A 26,167-nucleotide genomic window follows, 5' to 3' on the forward strand; every position below is an offset into this window, starting at 1 on the left:
TGCCCATGAACCCTGGGATGTCACCTACAAAAGGGCTTCTTGCCAAAGCCAGCAGCCGGGGGATTCCAGCCCAGGGGAAGAGCAGAAGGAAAAGGAGGGAGCACAGATGTTCCCACTGCTTTGTAGGTCAGTGGGTCCCAAGGAGAAACAACCAGAGCCAAAGGCTGCAGGGGAAGTCCACAAACCACACCCACAAAACCCCCCAGCTTGGTGATGAGCTGATGAAGACATACAGAGACAGGGGCTGCGTGAAGACCTCAGAGCAGCTTCCAGTGTCTGAAGGGGGCTACAGGGATGCTGGAGAGGGACTCTTCATCAGGGGCTGTTGCGATAGGACAAGGGGTGATGGGTTTAAGCTTGAACAGGGGAAGTTCAGGTTAGATGTAAGGAAGCTCTTCACTGTGAGGGTGCTGAGGAGTGGAACGTATTGCCCAAGGAAGTGGTAAACGCTCCATCCCGGGCAGGTTGGACACAGGGGCTTGGAGCACCCTGCTCTAGTAGAAGGTGTCCCTGCCCATGGCAGGGGGTTGGAAGCGGATGAGCTTTAAGCTCCCATCCAACCCAACCCATTCCATGCCTTTGCCATTCCCTACTACTCCCAATCCGAAGGGAAAGGCTCCGGATGCAAGCAGAGGACTCACCGCAGGCGCCATCGAACCTCTTGAAGACGTTCTCCTGCTTGTCGCAGGCGTGCTTGTTGAGCTGGCACTCGCTGCGGTAGTCGCGGCCGTCGCTGCCGCACACGGGGCTCTCGGGCACGCCGCTGCAGGACGATGGGCACACGCACTTGGCTGACTGGCCGTCGGTGGAGCGCACGCACGTGCTGCCGAAGCTGCAGGTCACCTCTGCGCAGGGGTCCTTGGAGCCTATGGGGGGAAAAGGAGAGCGTGGCACAGGGGCGAGATGCTCCCATGGGATAAATGAGCCGGGCACACGGTGATGGGTACCTACGTGTGGAATGGGTTTAGATTAAACAGGGGGAGTTTAGATTGAATATAAGGAAGAAGTTCTTCCCTGTGAGGGTGGTGAGGCACTGGAATGGGTTGCCCAGAGAGGTTGTGAATGCTCCATCCCTGGCAGTGTTCAAGGCCAGGTTGGATGAAGCCTTGGGTGCCATGGTTTAGTCTGAGGTGTCCCTGCCCATGGCAGGGGGTTGGAACTGGATGAGCTTAAGGTCCTTTCCAACTCAAACCATTCTATGATTCTCTGATCCCAAGTCCCTCTGAGTGCCCAGGATCATACATGATGACAAGGGATGTCCTTCCATCAGCTTCAGCGGATGCTGGACACATGTACCTTAGGACAAGAGGAACCGGCCTCAAGCTGCACCAGGGCAGGTTTAGATGGAGCTAAGGAACAATTCCTGCCCCAAAGGATGCTCAGGCATTGGAACAGGCTGAAGCCACCGTCCATGGAAGCATTCACACACCATGGAGACAAGGCCTCAGCGCCATGGGTCACTGGTGGCCTCGGCAGTGCTGGGAACAGTTGGATTTGATCATCTTAAAGCTCCTTTCCAACCTCATTGCCTCCATGGTTCTACGCGGTCCTGAGCAACCAGGATGTCCCCAGAGGCAGGCAGGACCACGGGGCTGTGGGATCAGCCCCAAACCTGCGGCACACGGGGAAAGGAGCTCACTCCGGGCAGAGCCCTTCCTTTCCAACCCCTTCAGCCTTCCTGCAAGCTCCCTTCCCTGCACGTGCCCTCCACGAGCCTCCTGCTCCATCAGAGGAGCAGAACAGGGCCCTTACAGCACCTCCTGCAAACCACAATCAGAGCCAGAGCTCAAGGAACAATTCCCTCACTTGACAGGGAAGGGCCAAAATGTATTTGCCAGTTCCTTTTTTTTTTGGCCTTTTTCCCCTCTTTTTTTCTGTCACTTCTTTATGATTCTGATTTGGAATAAATCACTCGGCGCTCTCCCCCCTCTGACAAGAGCTCAGCGGGAGCGCTGGGTGCAGATTTACTGCACGGCAGAGCGCCGCAGGAGAGAAAGGTCAAGTTAATTTACTCTGAGATGAGGAGACTGGGGTCTCATTTACACAGCTCCTTGCTCACAGCTGGGGAATGCCAGCCTGCCTTTCATCAGCCCACCCAGCCTCCTTATACACTGGTCTCTCCAGCTTTTAGCTGCGGTAGATGGGACCCAGACTGGGGCGTATTGTGGTCACCGGGTTGCTCTACACCTCTTGAATGGCTTTGGCCATCGTTGTGCCTCTTGTTACACTCTGATGGCCAACAAGGAGTTGTTGGTGATTCCCTCACTATCCCCATCATAGAATGGTTTGGGTTGGAGAGGACCTTAAGATGATCCAGTTCCAACCCCTTGCCACGGGCAGGGATGCCTCACACTAGACCAGATGCATCCGCATCCAGCGGTACATCGCAGTGATGCCATGAGCTCAGGACATCATGGTCACCACCTGAGAGCTCGCACTCACCACACGGTCCCTTGCTGATGACTTTGATCCGCCTCTGTTGGTTGCACTGGGCCTTCTCCAGCTCACACTCGTTGCTGTAGGTGGAATAGTCGGAGCCGCAGACAGGAGCCACCACCATGGGACAAGCGGTCTTCTTGCACACACAGGAGGCTTGAGAGGGGTTGGTGGGGCTCCTCTCGCACACGGCCCCGAACCCGCACAGCATCCCTCGGCACGCTGCGGGCACACACAGAGGGATGGATGAGCCCTCTGAACATGAGGATGCAGCCAGGACTTCAAGGACTGTGCCAGCAAGAGGATGCTCAAGGCACAGCAAGGTCCTTTCCTGGCTTAAGGCAGGGATGTCGGCATCCCAGCACATCCAGGGACCACATGAAGGTTAAGCTTTGTCCTTCAGGGACACCATTTGAGCTGCTCATCCCATGCCTGAGAGCAAGGGTCTGCCCTGCCAGGGCTGATGCACCCTAAGGCTCCATCTCTCACCTGTACCTGGAGCATGGACATTAAACAGAGATAACCTGCTCCATTGTGCTGGTACCACGCAGGGCAGGCAGCATGGACAAGGGCAGTGTGGACAGTGGGGTTGGTAAAGGCTGTGACACAGAGAAAGCTGTCTCTGAAGGGAGGCTGTCCTGGAAGCATCACCCGCTTTGCCTTCAGGCACCACACAACCACATTGACTCCATCACAGCTTCTCTGAGTGACTGAGCCCTGCTGCCCTTTGAGAGTGGCCAGGTAAGGCAGGATGCGCGCTAAGCACCTTCACCCCATGCACGGATAAGAAGGGAAAAGGCTGGGGTACATGATCCAAAATGAGCTACCAAACCCATGGTCTTCAGTGCCCCTTCTCACTCCGCGCTCCCTGTTCTACTCATCACCAGTGTGAACTGGAGAAAGGTCTGTCACCAGCTCTGCACCACAGCAAGGAGGCCAGGAACCAGCCTGTGAGCAGGGAGATGCCTCCAAACCTCTCCAGACATGGAGGAGCATCCCTAGGGCTCCAGGAAGCACTTGCTCTCCCTACAACCCCTCTGCTCAAGCCTTTGTGAGTGCTCCCCAGGCACAATGTGCCTTCTGCTAGCCAGCAAGAGGAAGGAAAGTCAAGGAATGGAGAAGAAAACCTCCTCACCTATCCCAGTGTGGGACAGATTTGCTCCCCCCCACACACACACTGTTTTATGCATCACTGTTTATGCAAAGCAGCCAAACCAAGTGGCTGGTGTCTCTGTGAAGGAGATGCACAACATCTTCTTATCACATGCACTAATCAGAGCAGCCGGCATGGACCAGTTCAGCATCTGAATTGCTGATGTGGGGGGAAAGAGCATTCTTCAGCTGGGAGGAGGAAGGGAGAGGACAGGGGTCTCCAGGTACAGTGGGGGCAAGAGATGTCAGAGTGGTTTCTACCTGGTGGTTACCGCCATGGGCACAGCCCTGCATTCCCAACACACACATATATATGCAGGCAGGCACTGCACACCCCCTGTACCACCCTGAATGCACATCACCCTATAGGCACATGACCCCCTGCATCACCCTGCCTGCACATCACCCGCTGCATTACTCTGCATGTGTATCACTCCCTGCATCACCCTCCGCTCACATCACCCCCTGCCTGCACATCATCCTGCATATACATCACCCTGCATCACCCTACATGCACTTCACCTTATATGCACATCACCCTGCATCACCCTGCCTGCGCACCATCCTATAGGCACATCACCCCCTGCATCACCCTGCCTGCACATCACCCGGCATATACATCACCCTGCATCACCCTGCCTGCGCACCATCCTATAGGCACATCACTCCCTGTATCACCCTATGGGCATATCACCCCCTGCATCACCCTTCCTGCACATCATCCTATAGGCACATCACCTCCTGCATCATCCTGCCTGCACATCACCCTATAGCCACATCACTCTGCCTATACATCACCCTGCATCACCCTGCCTGCACATCATCCTATAGGCAAATCACCCTGCAACACCCTGCCTGCACATCACTCTATAGGCACATCACACCCTGCATCACCCTGTATGCACATCATCCTATAGGCACATCACCCTGCATATACATCACCCTATAGCCACATCACCCCGCCTATACATCACCCTGCATCACCCTGCCTGTGCATCACCCTGCCTGCACATCATCCTATAGGCAAATCACCCTGCATCACCCTGCCTGCACATCACTCTATAGGCACATCACCCCCTGCATCACCCTGCCTGCACATCATCCTATAGGCACATCACCCTGCATATACATCACCCTATAGCCACATCACTCCACCTATACGTCACCCTGCATCACCCTGCCTGTGCATCACCCTGCCTGTGCATCACCCTATAGGCATATCACCCCCTGCATCACCCTGCCTGCACATCACCCTATAGCCACATCACCCTGCCTATACATCACCCTCCATCACCCTGCCTGTGCATCACCCTATAGGCACATCACCCCCTGCATCACCCTTCCTGCACATCACCCTGCCTGCCCACCCACTACACCAAGCACAATCCCAACACCCGCAGCACCCCCAGGCAGCAGCAGCAGCTCCTCCACCCCTGCAGACTGACCCACATAAGGAGAGAACAAGAGCTCATAACAGGCAGAATGAACCGCTCGACAGCGGCTCATTTACACTTCAATTCCCGGGCGTTTGCCTTTGACTGCCTGAAGATTTTGAGCTCATATGAACAGCAACAACGCGCCACTAAGAGACTAATATCATCAAATGAAAGAACTCTCTCCCTCTCCTACCCAATATCTAAAGGCAATTCATCATCTTTATGAAGCGCTTGGATAGTCTCTCCTGCTCTTCCCATTGCTGCTCCTTCTCTTTTTCACCTCCCCTAATGCAGATGAACACGTTGAGCTCTATTAGAGGGGAGGTGTGCAAGAGAGGGATGTGCCATGTAGGACAAGCAGGGATTGATCCCGTTGTCCCCCAGCCCCGAGGCACTGTGCAGTGCGTTATCCGCTGCCTGCTGTAGGGGAGGCAGGATGGAGCTGTCAGATCAGACCCAGCCATGGGAAGGGAACTGGGGAGCACAGAGGATGCTGGATGCAGACCCAGCTTGGAGGGGAGCTCCATCAGGTGCCTGCTTGAAGGCAAGGGGGAAGAGGTGCATGTCTGAAGGCACTTGTCTGCAGGATGCACCAGCTCAGGCTCAGAGACAGGGAAACCAAGGTGGGAAGCATATCCAGGGTGTCAGACAAGGGTGTCTCCTTTCTTAAGCTATTGTGCTCCTGTCTTTTGCCTCCTAGAGTACGGGAAAGGAGCCTCACATACCCAAGGCGAGGGCTTCAGCCCACTTCCAGGGTACTCAGCACCAACCAAGCCTTCACATCCCATTCCCTTTCAGAGCCACCACAGACAGGAGTGGGCAGAAGCAGCAGTGAGGCACAAAGCGCTCTTGTCCTGATGCTGTGTATGGGGCAGCCCGAATAAGCCCCAAGCAGCAGATGGAGTGTGCAGAAGGACAAAGACCTCTTACATTTGACTCCCAACAGAGCTGGTGAAGACCCTGCCATCCAAAACACCCCACAAGGAAACCACCTGCCTGCCTCCCCAACTGAACAAGCACCAGGGATGCGCAGAGGGACCAGGGCTCTGCCTGATGCCCCTATGGGAACATGTGTACAGCATCACCAGGACAGCGGCCATACATTTCCCTAGCAGGGTGCCTCCTACATCACCCCACAGACATACATTGGTTGAAACCAAGCCCAGAGCCTGCCTTCCCCACAGCAACAGCGCAGCTACGATGAGCACACTCTAGAAGGCAGTGAGCTCGCAACAGAGCCCCTGCTTGGGATGCTGGAGGTCGCAGCCTGTTGTGCCTGCTCCTGGATGCAGAAGGGCTCTCTCAAGCACAGGGCAATGGTGTGCAGTGGGGTCAGGGAGCAGGCTGGGGCTGGTTGAGCCATCCCAGTGCCACCACGGATCAGGCATTTGGCACACAGTGAGAGCAGCGCTTGTCTGGAGCAGCAAAAAGCTACAGCAAGGAGCTGACCTTTCCCAAACCTCCGGAGCTGCCAAAGAGGAGGGAGAGAAACAGCTCAAGTGAGGTATTTATACAACACTCAGCAAGCTGGATAGAACAAAAGGGAGGGCTTCGGGCTTATTGTAAGCACGCTGAATAGCGGCCAAGCCTCGCCGTGTCTCTTAGCAGCACTGGAGCAGAAACAGGCTAATAAATAACAACAACAGCAATCATAACAAGGGAGAAGTGCTCTTCCTGGAGAGGAGGGGTTGCTATCGACTCTTCACACCTGAGTCAGCATCGGGGGCACACAGCGCTCTCCTCTCCTCCATCAGCCCCCAGGCTCAGCCTGCAAAAGCAGGGAAGGCTTTTAGAAGAGATCAAGGCTTGGGAAAGGCCTGGCTGTGTTCAGAGCCTTGGCTCCAGCTCACATAAGCTGTGCTCTGGGGCTCTGCCTTATGGCCTGCAGTGACTCGTGGTCAGGGCAGAGAGCACACAGGGATGCTAAGGAGGGTTTCTTGCCCTCTGGCTAATTGGGGAAGGTGAGAGGTGCACAAAAGTGCTCTGACCTCTCCTCCCAACATCCATAGGCCGTTCTCCAACAGGCAAAGAGGACACGCTGGGCAGCATCCACCCCACAACAGCTGGAGCCACAGCTGTGTGCCTGCTGCCAGCCAGGGATGAGCAGACGGGGAGGGAACTCGGGGTTATGGTAATGGTGAATGGACCATGGTATCCATTTACCACATAGCCATCTGCAGGGCAGACCCTGGGGTGGTCACAGGGAGAGAGGGGCTGGATACTCCAAAAGGCAGAGGCATCAGGCAGGGACAGCAACCAAGGGATGGAAGCCACCTATAGAGATGCCTTTCCCAGCCTGCACTGACACAGAGTGGGATGCCTGCATTGAAAACCATGAGCAAAGAAAAGGGGAAAGGAAGAGAGGAGCCTTTGGGATGCTATCTATGCTGGCAGCTCAGGTTGGGGTGTGAAGAGTGAGAGCCAGGGTAGCAGAGTGCTCCTCACTGTGGTCCAGGGCAAGAGCTGCTGGCACTGATCCGAGCCAAGCTGCTCCTGCACACAGATAACCTACCCACGGCACCAGTGACACTGGTCCAGCTCTGAGCATCCCACCCCATCCATGACGCTTCCTCGAGCAGCCCCTCACGAGCAGCAGGGATGGAGCAGGATGGGATGCCTCTGCCAAGGTTCAGTGGGCATCTCCCCGAGCAGGTTGTGCCGGCACAGATGGCACCAGCTCCACCTCCTCGTGTCCAACAGTGCCTGCAGATGCCCAAAGTGGCTGGAAGGACAGAGGAGACCAGGACAGCTCTGCCATGGCCAAAGCCACCGCGGGAATGGCTGCAAGCCACACATGGAGAAGGATGCTTGCTCCCTGCAAGCATGGTGGAGGATGGTGAAAGGAAGACTGAGCTGGGCCCAGGAGACAGGGGCAAAATGAACCATAGAATCAATGATGCTGGGAAAGAGCTTTAAGCTCATCCAGTCCAACCATTGCCCAGCACTGCCAAGGCTACCATTAACCCATGGCACTGAGGGTGTGTGAATGCTCCCATGGACGGTGACTGCAGCCCTGCCCTGATCAGCCTGTTCCAATGCCTGAGCACCCTTTGGAGCAGGAATTGTTCCTCAGCTCCATCTAAACCTCCCCATGGTGCAGCTTGAGGCCGTTTCTTCCGAGCCTCCTGGACCACCAGAGCAAGGACAAGCAGCAGGGAGATGGCAGCTGGATGCAGGCAGGGAGGATGGATGGAGAGCAGCTTCTGCTGCCAGCTTCTCCCCATCCATTTCTGCACCTTGGCTCTCCCATTTACAAAACATGCAAATAACAATAATCACCAGCCCCCCAGTGTCAGCAGATAAGTAGCTCAATAGAACTAGTAGGGATTAATAACAAGCTGCCTTCATCAAGTGCTTTGAGATCTTGAGGTGAAGAGCTCTGTCTAATAAGCCCCAAGCATTCACATTAAAACGTTTCTCTGGCTTAATAACAATAATCATAAATGTAATGTCAAAATTGCTCTTTTCCACTGCACTGGAAAGAAGAAAGTGCTACAGGAGCAGCTTGCTGACTGCTTATTGCATCCTGCCTGCATGCCCTGGCCTAAGAGCCTGGCTAAAAGGGGCTCTGGTGGGTTCCTTCCGTCTGGACCAAAGCTTTCCCTTCAATGGGAATCTTGCCAAGGGAGGAGGGTTTTCAATGTGGGAAATGCACAGGCGATTCCTGGCAGCTCCCTGCTCCTAACCAGACCTGCCTGCTGAAGGCAAAGCTTGTGTTTGCCAGCCTGGACCTGCTCCAGATCCCGGGGGAGAGCATCCCTTCTCCGAACGGGCTGAGAAAAGCAATCAGAGAAGCACAGCGTGAGACTTGATTACAGCTCACGGGTGAGATGGGAGGGTGGGATGGACCAGTGATGGGGAAGGGGAAAAGGCTAACAGGGAGGAAAGGCTAACAACACAAGGCAATCACAGCCCTGAATCCCTGCAGCAAGGGATGCCCCAAGGAGGGGGGCCACACTAGGATATGTACAGGATGTATATAGGATATAGGCCACACAGGGTATATATATGTATATAATCATGGAATTGTTTGTGTTGGAAAGGACCTTAAAGCTCATCCAGCTCCAACCCCCTGCCATGGGCACCTTCCACTGGAGCAGCTTGCTCCAAGCCCCTGTGTCCAACCTGGCCTTGAGCACTGCCAGGGATGGGGCAGCCACAGCTTCTCTGGGCACCCTGTGCCACAAGGCAAAGGACACCAGCAAAGAGCAGGGCTGAGCTGCTGCAGGGGCTTCCCTGCTCCCGAAAGGGTAAAGGGAATCGCAAGGCCCCAGGGATGGAGCCGGGTCAGGCCAGCCAAGGCTGGCATTAATTCTGCATGAGGTACCCGTTGCCATGGAGACCAGGGAGGCTGCTCCAGCCCCATCTCCTCTGTGCACGTCTACTCCTGTGTGTACATCCCTTTCCCCAGGACCTGCCTCCCACCATCAATATTAATTACATCAAGCAGGGCTTCCTGGGTGAGAGACAAGGAGGTGTCAGCCCCACAGCCCAGCACATCCCAGGCCATGACGACACCGGCACAGAGCTGTCAGTTCATGGCATCATGGAATATCACATTGGAAGGGAACTCAAGGATCATCTGATCCAACCTTTCTAGCAAAGCATGACCTAGACTCTGTCCCAGCACCTTGCCCAGCCCAGTCTTAACAGTGCCCAACACTGGGGAGTCACCACTTCCCTGCAGAGATTATTCCAATGGCTGTTCTCATCATGATATATCTCCTTGTGCCAAGTTGTATCTCCCCAGGAGTAACTTGTGCCCATCATCCCTTATAAAAACATCGCTCCTTGTAAAAAGGGAGTATCCATCTCTTTCATAGCCACCCTTTAAATACTGGAATATGGTGATAAAGTCACTTTTCACTACTAAAAACCATCACCACTTCACTACTAAAAGCCTGTCCCCACTTGGGAGATGGCAGCCCAGCTCCTCACAGAGCCAGCATGCCAGCATGCCAGCTCATGCCAGCAGCATGAGCCACAGCAGACAGAGGAGCAGGGTGAGAACATGACCACAGAGTCTGTAACTGTGGGTCAGGAGGGGTGGGCATCAAGGGAAAAAGCTGGACCATTGGAACTCCAGTGCTGGAGGCAGAGGGATGGCAGTGAACAGGATGAAGGCGATGCCAGAGGCAGGAAGGGCAGGATGGAGTTGAAAGCATCATGTTCTTGGGTCTCAAACATCAAAGCATCCCTCTTGCAAATCAAACACCATCAGAAATGACACTCATTAATCTGCCACAAGCCCCCTGTGCGAGCAGCTCTGTCACAGCTCCTCATCATGGGAAGGATTCCTCAGGCTCCATCAAATAGAGTTTGGAAATGGGATGCACCAGGGATGTGAGCAAGGAGCTCAGCACACACAGACTGCACCCAGGTGGATGAAAGCTTGTACACAAGGGATTGTTTTATCCTGCTTTCATAGAGGGAAGCAAACCAGCTTCCAAACCAGGATGTTCAAGGGAATGGAAGGAGGCTGAGCAGCCTCTGGATCCACACTGCCCTTCGCCAACCCTTCTCAGGCCCTTGGGCACAATACCAGGTCTTTGTGTTCATGCTGCTCATGCTCTTTGCAAGGAGCTTGCTTGTACCCTGCAGGTCCCAGCCAGCTTCACACCTCCTGCTGTCCTTTCCTCTCCATCTGCACTTCACACGAAGCATTAAACAGCAACCGCATCCCTAAGCCACTGAGCCACGTAACTCCAGCCTCTCTTGTTGTCAGCAAACACTTACCTATCACTGACCCTTGTGTCCCTGTGACCTCGGGCATGTTCCTACAAAACCAGTGTCCACTTGGCAAGACATCCTGTGCCACAACACAGCACCAGGCAGTATTTGCACTGGGCTAATACTAGAGCTGGTAGTGATGCTCTAGGTACCACACACTGACTTCAGCATGGCACGGCCAAGGGAAGAAGAGGGAAGAAGACAAGTGCTGCTTCTTTATCGCAACACTCTGAGACTAAAAGCCAGATGTAAGGGAATGAGGCAAGCCTGGGAATCCACAACCTTAGCAAGGATACAGGGAAAAGCAGGAACACCCTTGGCAGTTCTCATCCCATCCTCCTCTAACACTTAAGCCACGTATCATGAAAGTGCATAAACTGATCCCCAAGAGAAGGCTCAAACCTCGCTGTAAATGGAGAAGAAAATGCTCTCAAGAGATCAAAAGTGGTGCCTAATAACTGCTACTACCTTATCTACTGCTCGACTTCTGAAGAGCTATGTTTAGCATCTCTCCTCTCTCCACAGCAGCCCTGAGCTGGTTGAGCTGAAACACATTTTGCTGCTGCTCAGGGTGCAAAACCCAGGCAGGGAAACAGTCACTCCTACTGCAGGATAAGCCAGGCTGGGGCAGGGGGATGAGGACCCACAGGTGGTGGCTCCCAAGACGTTGCCTCACTGCCATAGCAGTCAAAAAGGATGGAGAAGACACTGATACAACCAGGGTGATGTGGGGACCCCCACGGTCAGTTAGGAGGTGGATGGCTTCACCCTGAAGGCATGAATGGCCCAGGATGCTGGGGTAAACAGAAGAGCATCCCAGCTCACCCTCTAACCTGAGGCAGCAGGGTGTGAGCATCACATTGACAGTGCAGGAGGTCAGTGCTTCAGTGCGTGCTGCAGCAAACTCTTAAAGAGAAGGAGTAGGCAGTGTGTAATTAAACCTGAGCTCATCAGCCTGGTACAGGAATTCACCTGGCGCAGAGAGAGAGATTTCTCTCCTGTTCCATGATGTGTGACAAGACTTCCCACCACGCTCCGATGCTCCAAGTCCCTCCTCGGGGGCTGGAACAGTGCAGAAACACCAGCGCTGCTCACACTGCCTAGGGAGAGGGTACCCCAGTGCCATGCAGCTGGGATGAGGCATTCAGGGGGTGCAAAGCTCTCCCTGCAGGAAAGGAATCATTCCCCAGTGTAATAGCACTTGTGAGGGGAATACTGATAGCACAAGCAAGCAGGAGAGCATCTCCACTTGAGCCAGGGGGGGAAGCCATGGAGCATCCCTTCTTGGTCACAGCATCTGACTGTGGGTCTGCGAAGAGCATCCTCAAGGCTTGACATCTTCCCTGCTGCCTGGGTTTGTCAGGTGGGGAGCTGGCACATGTGGACACCATGGCCCCAAGGCTGTAAAGAGACGGATTGCTCCTAGAAAGATGCACTTTCTCCACTCCTGCTGATACAGCTCAGCTCCATTTCAAACCAAGCGCATAGGGAGGGACTGGGGCTGGGAAACGAATCAGTATAAAAGGAGAGAGTGGGGTGGTCAGGAAAGACCAGGGGCTGCCCAATGCATCTATGGGCAGACAAAACCACCCAGGTCTGCAGCACCTTCCTGAGACGAGCACCCTCACAAAGCCTGCAGAATGAATTCATTCTGAATCATTCAAGTCTTGAATTGGCTTCTGTCAAAAGAGAAGCAGGCTGGGACCAGCAGCCAAAGCCAGCAGGGTGTCCCAGTACCACACAGAGGCAACAGCATTGAAGAGCTTGGGGGTTAAGTTATGTTTTCATGGCTCTCTTTCCAGGACAGCCAAATATCCCCTTGGGCAAGCACAGAGCTTCCCAGAGAGCAGCTATGCAGAGCAGGCAAAGGGAAGTAAGCACCATGCACAACTTCTAACCCCAAGGCAATGGGTTACTGACTCATCAGAACTAGGGATGTTGATTAAAAATGACCAAGTGAAAGAAAGGAACACCTTTTTCTGATGAAGCATCATGGAATGGTTTGGGTTGGAAGGGAGCTTAAAGCTCATCCAGGTCCAACCCCCTGCTATGGGCAGGGGCACCTTCCACTAGAGCAGGCTGCTCACAGCATCAGGATGAGGACCACACTCACTAACCTCATCATACACAAGTGGGGAGCATTTCCTAACACCCCCGTGGCACAGAGCTCATGCTCCATAACACACAGCACCATTTACACTGCATGAAGGCAGAGATGGCCACAAGCAGGGACAGGAGCAACCAGTGCTCCCACTGCTGCAGGTGGCTGCCCCCTTCTTCATGGACACCAGATGGATTGGGAGCCATGGGAGGAGAAACAGAGCTAGATCTGGCAAGGCAAAGCCATAACAGGGTGCCAAAGAGAGCCTCCAATAACCAGGAGAAACACAACCCCCAGGACTGAGAGCACTGTCAGATTAATCCACTGACTGATTTCCTATGCACACTTCAAGAGCCACCTGCACCAGCTCTTTCTCTGCCTAACCCCAGTGCTGTCAACCCTGTATTTATGGGGCTGCCAGGCACAAGAAAGCATTTTCCCAATGTTTAATTTCTCAGATGTCCTCATCCCACATGGCACTGCTGCTTTTATGCATCCATAAAGAGGTGCTTAGTGCTGCTCCCTCAGCCCGGGGCGACGGGTCAGGCCAGCATCAGTCTATCCATGCTCGCCAAATGGAAATGGGTGTCCAGCCCCTCGGCCTTCTCGGGTGGTTCCAAACCCAGCAGAGACTGGTTGGTGCCATGAACACATCTGCAAAGGTGGATGCCAGCGAAAGGGGTGTCTCCCACCACCCTGGTGAGCATCCATCATTGATGCTGGCTTGAGAGGGTACCCCTGCAGAGCACCAAGGGAGGCAGGTGGAAGGGAAAGAGGGATGATGGGGAGCTAACACTGAGAAACCAGTGCTTTATCCTATTGATTCACCTAAGCAACCTGGCTTCAGGGCTCTGAGAGGGTTCATTGTTCTCCCTGCCCTCCACAGAGCAAACAGCAGAAGCAATCTTGCCTCCCGCACACAACTCCACCAAGGGATGCTGAAAACAAACAGGAATCAAGCCTCTCCTCACAGATGCTGCAGGAACAAGCTGAGGGGAGGAGGTACCCTCCCACCATTTACTGCACCCCAGGGGATGCAGGAAGGCACAGCCCACCCTGCCTACCCCCTGCACCACACCTGCAATCCTGCCCTAGGGGGATGCACCTGAGCCAACATCCACCCTCAACCAGCTCCCTACGCAGACGCTCCCCTACTGAGGAGGAGAATTAACCCACTCGGATGCCCCAGGCCAGTCCTTCAATTGGAGAGAAGGCAAGAGCCTTCACAGAGCACTGCATTTAAGGCAACCAGGCCTTACGACTCCATAAAGCTTAACGATCCCATTCCCAGCTGTGGGAATGCCAGCGGCGTGGGAGATTTGGGAGAGAGCAGTGAGTTAACAGCATTAACGGCCTTCATTTGGAATGGAACAGAGACCACTCTATAAATCACTGTGTGGCTGGAGAGTTTTCTAGGGTAGAAATGGGTACGAGGGAGAAAAGGAAGAGATAAATAGCACACAGGTGTTAATTACAGACACCTCCCTGCAGTGTCTTTCACCTCCAGCATCACCAAGCACCAGGGAGCAGTCATGGCTGCAGCACTTTATGTGTGCAAGACAGGGTCATTGCAGAAGAGATGATGCCAAAGGTGCATGAAGCCACTTCCTTCATGAGGAAAACTGAGGTTTGACATTGCCTGGGTTGACAGTGATTCCTGCCCAGCTTTGCACCACTGTTTGGAAGGGAAAGGACCACTATAAACCTCCCAGCAGCAGGGTCCCCACCAGGTGCGCATCCTCAGCGGGTACCCATGGGCAGAGATGCATTGGCTCACAGCACAAGTTGCCAGCTAGTGGCAACCCACTGCTCACCATAGTGCTTGGAGAAGGGCATGGTCTGCCCCAGGAGATGAAGAGGTGATGAACCTTGAGGAGCTCAGATGGAGAAGCAGCAACCAAAGGGCCCTGCTGTGCTTAATGCTGCCACTATCACACTGTTGTGCTGGGACACAGCCCCTGCAGTTGAAAGCACAAGCAGAGCCCTGCCTAAATCACACAATCCCAGCCTGGTTTGGGTTGGAAAGGACCTGGATGCTCACCCAGTTCCAGCCCCCTGCCGTGAGCAGGGACACCTTCCACTAGAGCAGCTTGCCAAAGGAGGGGCCTCATTTGGCAGCCCACCCGCATGGGTAGTAGTTCTCCATCTCTTGTGGGGACCACAGAGCTTTTGGAGTATGTCATCCGCATGGGCTGGGCTGCTAATATTTTGGAGCCCTAAGCTAAGGAGCTACACCTACGTCTGCTTTTATTTTTGCCTTAGATGTCTCCTCTGGTCCAATTATAGACTAATCACATTTTATGTAGCATCCGTTTCTCCCCTGCCTCCTTTCCCACCCCCAGAAGAGAAGGCAAGGAGGAAAGAAACAAACGTGTTATTAACTGACTGCTGTTTTCTCCCCTCCTTCTCTGGGCGTGTGGGACATGGGGAAGGGGACTGGAGAACCTGCCAGCAAAGAGCGGCGCGCTCAAATGATGCTCAGTGGAAACAAAGCTCCTGCAATGGCATTATCTGAGCGTGTGTGTGCCTGCATCCAACAGCTTTTAAAGCATCAACTGGTAACAGCATGGCCTCAAAAAGCAAAGTTCCTGCAGGCTTGGGGGACCAGAAGGCTTTAGGAAGCTCAGAGGAAAGGTGTGAGGTGCTCCTCACACATAGGGAACCCATAGGTGAAAGACAATCCGTAAGTGGTCCAGGGAAAATGCAAGTCCATAGGAAACAAAGGCGCTGTCCTTGCCTGTGAATGACACACAGATGATGGGAGATGGAGAGGGAATTGCTAAGAGAGCCCAGAAGCAGAAGCCTGTGGGACCTAAGCAACCTAATCTTAACACCAGCTTCCATTTGGCTCTCAGTGCTGGTAGAGCTGAAACCTTTTGCCAGCTGGAACAGGAGCCCAACAGATTTGGTGGTAGCGCTTAGGCAGCGTTAGGAGCTGACTGATCCAAGGATGGATGGGCCGGGATGGGATGATTCAACTTTGGCTGTGCAGCAGAAGCAGTGATGTAATGAACAGGCAACAGCATCTCAGCAACCTCTGGTAGCCTCAAAACCACTGCTTATTCCACACCCCACACACTTGGGCTGCAGAGAGTCCTACTTTCTTCATGCCCATTTAACCTCCTCCTGCACAACCCACTCCAGTCCTTTGCCAGCGAGACCAAGCCCTGCTAAAGCAGGAGATGCTGTGTCTGCATCACTCCCTGTGCTCCCCTCTGACACCACAGAGGAACCAAGGGAGGCAGAACACTGTTTCTGGCTATTTCATCATGCTAACAACAGTCCATCACCTTCTCCTTTCCCTCCCATCACATACCACGGCCATAGATGCTGTTTGCTTCTTTAACCTTGGTTTTGCTCTGTGCTTGCAGAGCAGAAAGTTCCTTCTGCTTCCCCCTTCCTTTTGCCAACATCCAGGAAGACCCACAGGGAATAAACATAGAATAGCCATGGAATTAAGCCTAAGGTCCCTTATACTTTGTTCCACAGCCCCATGAACCAATAAAGCACTACAAACCACTGGATGATCCCATCTCCCTTTCCAGCCCTTTCCCATTTCCACCCAGGAAAACCTTCTGCAGGGAAAAGGAGCCAGGAGGAGCAGTTGCTCTGCCCAGCATCCAACTCCTGCATCCCCAGGGCAGGGATGAGGACATGCAGCACAGGGAAATAGATCACTGGGTCAGGAGGAGCACGAGAGGCTCGAGTGCATCCTGAGCATAGGAGCAGAGCAATGGGTACTTACCATCGCGTGGCGTTGGCGGCGTCTGAGTAAAGTAACTATTGGGCTTGTCTGCAAAGAAACACAAAACAAGGGGCCATCAGCACTTCCCTTTGGTACACCTTCTCCTCTGCCCCCCATACCCCTGCCCATCGCTCCCCAGCAACTGCTGGACCAGCATTTCCTTCCTTCAGGCACTGACCCCCAGGGAATGCACAGGAGCAAGAAGGGAACAGGAGCTCCAGCTCTCCCATTTGCATCAATGAAGCATCTCTGGGTTGGGATCTGGCAGCCTGGCAGGATCCTGTGCATCTCACCAGGGCTGTGATGTGAATCACCTCTCACACCTCTCACCTGGGTACCAACTCACCAAGTCACCTGGGGTGAGCAGGACAGCAGTAGGGATGCTGCACCTCCAACCAAAGGTGGGAGAATGGGGTAACCTGGGGCAGCAGAAGGTGAAAGCTCCCATAGACAGGACCACAGATCCCAGGGCAAAGTGGGACCTTGCCTTGCCACTGCCAGGCCTTACATCTGGATATCCCGATGAGCCCAAAGCCAGGCTGAAGGCTTTGCCTGCCCTCTAAAGGCTTTCCTCACAGCAGGCATTGGGCACTTTCCAGCATCAAGGAGGTAAAAGACACCTCTCGTGATGGAATCTTCCTCACAGGCTTTGGGGTGGTGAGCACCCATGCAAGGAGGGGTGAACAGAGCACAGTGCCTACAGCAGCCAGTGATTCATGGATGTACCCACATCAGCTGGGAGCCAACTGTGTGACCCACTCAGTCAGACCAGGGCAGCCTGACCTCAAGGAGAGCCCTGTCTTGCCCGGACCTGCTGATTCTTTAGAGCAAGAGAATATACAGAGAGCAGGGAGCAGCCTAGGAGATACCTCACATCCATCACACACAGGCACAGGTTGAGTTTCCTTATCACAAGGGAGCAGCAAAAGCCTTGGCCAGGGCAGGACTCACATCGTTTGCCCCTCACCTCCCACACAGCCCTGCTGAGATCCCCCCCCGGAGCATCACCCACACTCAGACCTCAAGCAGCAGATCAGGACACGGAGTATTTTGGGGACACGGGACGCAGAGGGAGCTGGTGCAGCCAAAAGCATGAGCACGCAGCGGGGAGCTGGAGCTGGAGCTGGCTCACACACACCCACATGCACAGCATCAGCTAAGGGAAAAGGAGGGTAGAGCTACACAGCGAGCTGTCACCTCCCCAGACAGCAGCAGACAAGCAATGGCAGCATTGGGATGCTGCTCCCACACTGACCTGACCCCTGCTTTTCCCTCCCCTGCTCTTCCCACACGCCCACAGACACCTACAGTTGTTGAGGAAGAGCAGAACGGCAAATCCCAGCGTGGAGGTGGCCAGGAGGATGAGGCAGATGTTGCATGGGATCATGAAGTACCGCACCACCAAGGAGACCTTGTGCTGGTACAGCCGGTCCCGCTCCAAAGCCCCCGGCGCCATGGGGTACTGGCACGCTGTCATGCTGCAGGCCAGAGCTCGACCCACCGATGCCCCATCCAAGGCAGAGCAGCCACAAAGCTCACATGAATCCCTCTTCTCCCCCTCCCTGGGTGTCTTCAGCAGCAGCAAGACCTAAGTTTTCCCAGAGGTTCCCATTCTCTGCTCACAGCAGAGCAAGGTGGCACCTTCAGGAGCATCAGTGTGTCCCCATATCTGCCATCTCAAAGCAGGGTTATGCCGAAGGGGCAGGTCCGAGCCCGCTCTGGAAGGACACACACAGCCCTGAGCTCAGCAATCCCTCTTCCAGCCCGGCAGGTGTCATGGAACAACAGGATCCGTGTCAATCCGCACCTTGCAAACTAAACAACCCCAGGCAAAAGTGCTGAGAGCTCAAGTTCTGCAGCCAAGACCACCGGGATGGGGACAAGCCGCTACTGGTGTGGGAATGATGGAGGCTGCCACAGCCCCGATGCACGCTGCCTCCCAGGAGCGGGGCTGGGACAGGGGTGATGCGAGGGGTGCCAGCATGGGACCCCTCTTGGGCTTACAGCCTCGGAAACATCCGTATTCCCTCAGTATCCTCTTGGTGGGGATGGGAGGTGAAATCTCACCACCCCGGCGGTGTGCAGCAGCCTCTCGCTCCAGGAACACCGAGCTCCCTCCGCTGTCTGTGCCTCCTTTAGCTGCGGATGCTCCGGAGCAGGTATCCCACGCTCCCAGCTTCCCAGGAATATCCTCGCTCCGGGAGGATGCTTCAGCAGCCGCACACCGCGGCTCCGCTCACATCCACGCTCCTCCACCCCGCAGCCTCACGTCGCTCCCCAGCCTCAACAAACCCGTTCTGCCGCTCCGGTCCTCCCGTCGGGCTCGCTGCTCCCCCCGCACACCTCACCGGCGGAGAGCACCCGGGGCACAGCGGCACCGCTTCCTCACGCAGGGACATGCCAGTGCTTCCCGGAGCGATCCCGCCATGGGGCAGCGGCACGGCCGGGATGGAGCGGACAGAGCGGCCCCAAGCCCGGCTCCCTGCTCCCTGCTCCCGGCGTGGAAGGGCCGCGCAGCAGCGCACAACGGAGCTCCCGCCCGCCCCACGCCCTCAAGTTTCCCCGCCCGCTCCGCTGCCCCCGTGCCCCCCCCTTCCTTCTATCCCCGCTCCCCTCCCTCCTTCCCCGCCCGCCGCGGGTCGAGCCCCGGTGAGCGGAGGGAGCCAGACCCCCCCCAATAGACAACAAAGGAGCGGGCGCGGCGCAGACAAAGAGCGGGGAGCGCGGCCCCGTTCCCCCGGGACCAGCCCGGCCGGGACCCATCGCTCCCCCCGCCCCATCGCAGCATCGGACCCTCGCCAGCGTTAGGGGTGAGAGCCCCGGGGGCAGCGCAAGGAGCGGCCCCCGCCGTGCCCATTGTCTGGGTATGGTGCTAAAGGGAGGGTTTAGATGGAGAGGAGAAGGCTCAGGGATGGCTCCCTCATGGGAGGATGGAGCCGGGAGGGGCTGGGCTCTGCTCCCAAGGGATGGGACAAGAGGAACCGGCCTCAAGCTGCACCAGGGCAGGTTTAGATGGAGCTGAGGAACAATTCCTGCCTCAAAGGATGCTCAGGCATTGGAACAGGCTGCCCAGGGCAGGGCTGGAGCCACCGTCCATGGAAGCATTCACACGCCCTCAGTGCCATGGGTCAGTGGTGGCCTTGGCAAGGCTGGGAATGGTTGGACTGGATGAGCTTGAAGGGCTTTTCCAACCCACAGCAGCCCCACACTAGCACCCAGAGGGAGCAGGCGCAGAGAGGGTGCTCTTGGGTCCGTGCACCACCAGCACAGCAGCGGGATGGGGGAACAGAGAGCATGGGGAGAGGAAAGATTCCTCGAGGGAAGGCCTCGGAACGAGCTGAGCTCTTGCTCACCATGGAGGAACAAAGCAGCTCTGGAGGCTCGCAACAAAACCCTGCAAGAGGAGGGCTCTCTGGTTACCTGAATCCACCCAGCCCTGTGCTTCCAGGGGCTGGTTCATCACCCAAGCCATGGGACACGAGCGCTTCTGCACGTCCCCTGTCCCACAGCGCTGCGGAGGGGCTGCCCTTGCTGTACCACATCCTCAAAGCCCGCTCCCATTCTCCCCGGGCAGGATGAGCACTGTGGGGATGTGGCAGCGGGGAAGCCCGCTGTGGTCAAACTGGGAAGCTCATTGCAGAGAAGCTGCTCTAAGTTCCTCCTGTCTCCCTGCCCAGGACGGGAAGCACAGCCTGGGGAGGTGCTCAGTGCATGGAAATTCCCACTCCTCCAACAGACAACACCAACCCAAGGGGGAGAACAGCGCATCCCTCCCAATCCCAGCCTCGCTCCTCCCTCACCTTGGCAATTAGCCTGGAGCCCGAGGGACACAAACACTGGAGCTGAATCCAGCTCCTCTCCCCTCCGGTGGGGAGATGTGGAGGAGGCTGGGTGGTCCCTTAGCAGGGCACTGCAGGCACCAGGAGTCAGCAGGATGTGGGATCTCCTTGGGATGGGATTGGCAGAAGGTACCCCCCAGAGCTGCTCGTCTCTGATGGAGATGTGGGCTGGGAGCATCCCGGGTGTCCCAGCACTGTGGGTACAGCGTGCCAAGTGCAGGGAAGGAGGAAAACAGGGAAAGGAGGAAAGAATTCCAAGTCATGTCCCAGGTATTGCTCCTCTTTAAACCCGCATCGCTCCCTAGGGACTCACAGAACATGATCCCAGCTTGCTGTGAGGCATGGGCTGCATCCTAACCAGGAGAGCCCACACAAGCACAGAATCAACTGGGTTGGAAAAGACCTTTAAGATCATCAAGTCCAACCTTTACCCACCACAAAACCATGTCACGTCCAAGCAGGCAGGAAGATGGATGTGCACCCCAGGAGCTGTTCTCCTCCAAACAGAGCCCAAGTGTTTCCTGAATCCATCTCTCCCAAGCAGATCCCTACTAAGAACCCATCTCAGCATCCCCCTCACAAGCAAAGCCCTTTGCCAGATGGAGAAGTGCTCCTCATCCCTCTCCATCACCAGGGATGAGGAACAAGCACTCACTGAGCAAGTCCAAGCACACAGCGACTGGATGGAGACTCCAAATCTCACCACACACAGAGCTCTCCAACCCAGTGTTTCCCCCCACAAAGGTTAAGCTCACGTCCCTGCTGCATTTATAGGACCCTTCCCAGTGATTGCAGCCCTTGGGAACGTCTGGAGCATCACACAAGAAGCCAAGACCTTCCCATAAAGCAGAGTGCCCTGGCCCTCTCCTCTGCTTGGTCACCACACGGTCCTGCATCCTTGGTCCTGCATCCTTCTGCACGGTCCTGCATCCTTCTGCTCTGCCCTGGGATACTGCCCAATGCCTTCCCCATGCTGATGCTGACCCAGCAGCATCCCTCTTCCCTCCTGTACTCCACACACCTCTCCCTGGGCTATGCTCAGATGCTTCCCCAGCAATCCCAGCACATGCAGGCTAAGGCCAAAGGCTTCCAATAAAGAAAGGAACAAATCCCAAAGGGAATCCAGGCCATTTGCATCCTCCTGCCTGCGTGTTTTCACATGCAAATCACCACTGCACAGTCCTCCCTTTCTTCCCAGGTCTGGGAGGACTCTGTCCCCTCCAGCCCTTTAGGGGCCGCTTTTAGGGGCAGGACTGCCTCATGTATGAACAACTGTGTGTCCTGCAGGAGGCAGGTTCAAATGCAGCACGGGCAGGTCAGACACTTCCATTTGCCTCATGCAAGTGTCTCAGAGGAGCCACGTGCACTGGGGAGACATTGCCTGGTCCATCCATGTGGGTTATGGCTGTTATCACCTCCCCAAAGCTGGATGCTGCACAGCTACATCTCATGCCTGCATCCTTCTGCACCAGCTACAGCACACAGGGACAGCCAGTCTCCCATACAATCCCTTTGCCAACATGCCCCCCACACTCATCCCTTTACACTACACCAACCAGCAAGGTGAAGGAGCACATAAAAGCCACCTTTGGCTCAGAAGTGAACAGCCTAGAAGATGGAAGAGGTGACCAGAGAGCCCTGCAATGGCTATGCACAAGCCAAAGGCACCTGAGACACCTTGGACCACCTCGATACCTTTACACCTGGCTCAATAGCAGTGAGACATCCCAGTCCCACCAGCCAGGCTCCAGAGCATCCACTGCTCATCATCCCTGCAGCATTTCTCCCTTTCCTCCTCCTTGGAACTGGAAGCATCCTGGCTATAGCTGTAGGTTTTCAGATGGGGACCAGCCTCAGCAAAGGGCAAGAGGCAGAAAGTCACCATATCTGCCAGGGAAGAAGAGGGAGGGACAGGGATAGCCCCAGTATAACACCCTCAGACACAACTATTCCTCTATTACAGTAGGAAAACACAATCCTTGAGCTCACCCATACCCCCAGGCCAGTTTCCTAAACCAGTGCTCTCTGCATGAAGGCCGTGGCAGGATGCTGGGGTTATCCTCTTGCTTCGGAAGCACACACACACATTGTGGCCCATTTTACTTGGGAAGAGATACCACCAGGTTCATTTCCTTCGCCTCCATTTCTGCCTCTTCCAGGCACCAGCCTGCAGCATCCAAACCCAGTGCTGCTTTAGGAAGTGGCTGGTCGCTGTCAGTCTCTCCCACCTCACTGAGCTACAGACCTCACAGGAGCCCCCAGCTCCTGCTGTTTCCAAGCTGATTCCCCACCTGGCTCCATTCTCCCTAATCCTGTTTGGCAGGGAGCTAATTGGGATTTATCTGTTAGCACCCAATGCCTGGAGAGCCATTTTGTGCTTCCTCCAGGGAGGGTGAAGAGGAGGAGGGAGAATGCCTGCAGAAGGCATTTGCACATCCTTCCCTTCCCCATCCCCATCCCCATCCCCATCCCCTCCTGCAGCTCCATAGGCTCATTACCAACATTGCAGAGGAGGGGGAGAAAAGGGGGGCTTTAATTATTTCATTTAACACTTGGCAGGACCCAGCTTGACTCCTGCTGAGCAGCGCTTGGGAATGAAGAGCTTTGATTCCCTATCAACGGGAGATGGGGATGCGGGTGTGCGGGGAGTGGAAAAGGGGTTCCATCCACACCATTCCCAATAAACAGCTATGCCAGGCAGTGCTGGACAAGGGGTGCCTCTTCGTTTCCCTCTTAGTGACTTTGTCCTGAAACAAACCCTTCTTACCATGCGGTTTGGGACCATGCAGCTGTTTGCCAGATGTGCTGTAGGATGGAGTAGTCCACGCGCATGTGCCACAGGGGATACAGGTCACCCTCTCTCATGCATCACTGTCTGCACATCACAGCCCGTGCTGCACTGGAAGTGCCAGACAGCCCCAGATGTTCCTCACACACGCAGCACAAAGCCCATACCAGTTCCACCCAATAGTGAGTGGGTCCCTGATGCCTCTGCCTCCCTGATTTAAACAGGAGAAGATAAAAGGTGTGCACAGGGAACTTGGTGTCCACATCTAAAGAGCTCCCCAGATACAGCACAGATCAAAAGCAGGCACAGAGCAAAGCGAAAGCAACCCAAGGGAGAGGGATGATGCATCCCAGTGCTAGGACACACAGCTCCAGACAAGCACTCTTTGTGCAGCCCTGTCATCCTTTGCCTTCACAAGGATGCCCAGGAGAACCGCACTGCCCGCTGCAGAACCTGTGTTCAGGAATCATGGGATCAGGTGGGTTGGGAAAGAGCTTTGAGATCCTCAAATCCAACCATTCCCCAGCACTGCCAAGGCCACCATTGACCCATGGCACTGAGGGCCTGTCCCGCTGCCTTCTCCCAGTGTTCCAAGGGTATCCCGAACGGGATGCACGCACTTTACATCCCGAACCCTGCGGCAGCCCTGGCTCCTCTCTGGCAGGCTCACACTGCCCTCTGCTGCTCCCAACAGCACGGATCGTGCTGCAGCAGGCTCCAGCCGAGGGCAGGCTGCCCACAGCATCCCCATGGATGGCGGGATGATGGTGCAGCAACAGGAGGGTGATGAGGATGGGGAGCTGCTCCTTGCTGGGGGACCACAGACCTGTCAAACACTTCACAGGCCAGTCTGCCCTGAACTGTGGCTGCCCCATCCCTGGCAGTGCTCAAGGCCAGGTTGGATACAGGGGCCTGGAGCAAGCTGCTCCAGTGGAAGGGGTCCCTGTTCATGGCAATGGGTTGGAAATGGATGAGCTTTAAGGTCACTTCAACCCAACCCATTCCATGATTCTATGACAATTCCTACCCAACAGCCCTCAAGGAGCTGAGTCGCAGCAGTGGGGGATGCAGGAGTGGCCAGCACATATCCCAAGCAGAGGTGCTGCATCCCAACAGGAGAGCATCATCTACCGTAGGAGCTGCACAAAGTGCTGCAGGCAGAGGGAATACTGGCAGCAGTATTAAGGAAGGACAGGCCACCTTGAGCCAGAGCTGCTCTGGGGTACAGAAGCTGAACCCCATGCACAGGGCAGCCCCATAGCCCTCTGCCATCTCATCACAGCCAGGGCCCTGCACAAGAGCAACGGGTTTGCCCCTGGACAGCCCCTAATCATAGAATCACAGAATGGTTTGGGTTGGAAAGGGCCTTAAGATCACCCAGTCCCGACCCCCTGCCATGGGCAGGGATGTGCGCCCTCGAGTGATGCAGCTCCCAGTAGGGGAGGACACACAGAGCCTATTGCCCATCACCCAGTCCCACAGCAGTGGGGCTCAAACCCAGGCTGCATCCATAGGGAGAGCAAACCCCCCTCAGCGAGGTGAAGGGGGCTGGAGCACATCACTAGGAAGGAAGCACACAGCAACGATGTGCTTGGACATGGCCATAGGAAAGGATGCAGCCGCTCCAATTGGATTGGGAAGGCAGGGAGAGCCACAAGAGCCTATGAGAAGGAGCAGAAGGGCAGGAACATCCTCTGTAACCAACTGTGGTCCTGCTTGGAGGTTCCTCATAGGCACAGCAGTGGGGCTTGCATGTTGGATAGCAAAGGGAACCAGCCAGCACGCTGCCAACCACACACAGCTCAGGGTAAACCACTTTGTGCCCCCAGGAGCAGAGCAGGACGATGCCCTCCTGCTTGGAAACGCAAGGGACTCAGTTTATGCATCTCAGGGCTGATGCACAGGGATATTCAGCCAGCAGAGGATGCTGTCGGCTTGGACAGCTTCTCTCCATCCTCCTTTTGCGCTCGGAGAGGTCCATAAACTTGTACGTCCCTCTGTTCCCTCTCCAACAAGGGCACGTTTCCAAGCAGACCCTCAGCCTACCCCTCCCGTTCTGCACAGCACAGTCTCTATATTGTACATAAGGCACAGACCAGGCAGGAAACAGAGCAGCAATAGCTTTAAACAGCTCAGCAGCCACAGCTGGCCCAGTGCTGGTGGACATGCCCAGACCAAGGCCAGCTAAGCTCCATCCCACCCCATGTCACACCAAAGAGCCAGCTGCTTATCCATCTCTGTATATGTGTATTTATATAGTGTGCCCTGGTGCTGGAGGCAACACCTTACATATAAGGGGCACAAGAGGGACCTGGAGCTGCTGGAGCGAGGCCAGAGGAGGCCATGGGGATGCTGCGAGGGCTGGAGCAGCTCTGCTCTGGAGCCAGGCTGAGAGAGCTGGGCTGGGGCAGCCTGGAGAAGAGAAGGCTCCTGAAGGGGAGACCTGAGAGCAGCTCCAGTGCCTAAAGGGGCTGCAGGAAACCTGGAGAGGGGCTTGGGACAAGGGATGTAGGGACAGGCCAAGGGGAATGGCTTGAACCTGCCCGAGGGGAGACTGAGCTGAGCTCTTAGGCAGAAGCTCTCCCTACAAACGCCCTCCCTACACACACCCCTTATCTGCAGCCTCCAAACGAAGGGGCTGGCCACAAGGCTCCTGGGATGCCGGGATTCCCAGCACTGGGAATCACAGGGAAGTGGGCACCGAGCCAGGCTGCAGCCATGTACATCACACACGCTGCCCTCATCAGGCACAGCACACACACGGCTTGCTTTAATGACTGGGATTCAGTGTTTAATACAATCCCAGACTGGTTTGGGTTGAAGGGACCTTAAATCTCACCCAGTTCCAACCCCCTGCTATGGGCAGGGACACCTTCCACTAGAGCAGCTTGCTCCAGCCTGGTTCTGCCCTCCTTTATGAACTACATCAGGTACCATACA

General features: G+C 55.4%; 1 protein-coding gene across 5 annotated transcripts in view; it reads right to left on the reverse strand.

Moving 5' to 3' along the window:
- Positions 1 to 26,167, reverse strand: part of AGRN (agrin) — a 105,167-nt gene that overhangs the window by 38,867 nt on the left and 40,133 nt on the right. For 4 of the 5 annotated variants that reach the window (XM_061347882.1, XM_061347880.1, XM_061347879.1 and 1 more), the window contains 3 exons: positions 16,601 to 16,648; positions 2,443 to 2,658; positions 642 to 866 (listed from right to left, as the gene is read on the reverse strand). In XM_061347882.1, coding sequence (XP_061203866.1) covers positions 642 to 866; positions 2,443 to 2,658; positions 16,601 to 16,648 — 489 coding nt within the window. Of the gene's footprint in view, positions 1 to 641; positions 867 to 2,442; positions 2,659 to 16,600; positions 16,649 to 17,908; positions 18,793 to 26,167 lie in introns of those variants that run through there. The other variant, XM_061347881.1, reaches the window with a different exon arrangement.

This window comes from Neopsephotus bourkii, unplaced genomic scaffold (assembly GCF_033783945.1).
Source record: "Neopsephotus bourkii isolate Nb327-2 ecotype Australia unplaced genomic scaffold, CSIRO-AGI_Nbou_v1 NB_333, whole genome shotgun sequence".
Lineage (NCBI taxonomy): Eukaryota > Metazoa > Chordata > Aves > Psittaciformes > Psittacidae > Neopsephotus > Neopsephotus bourkii.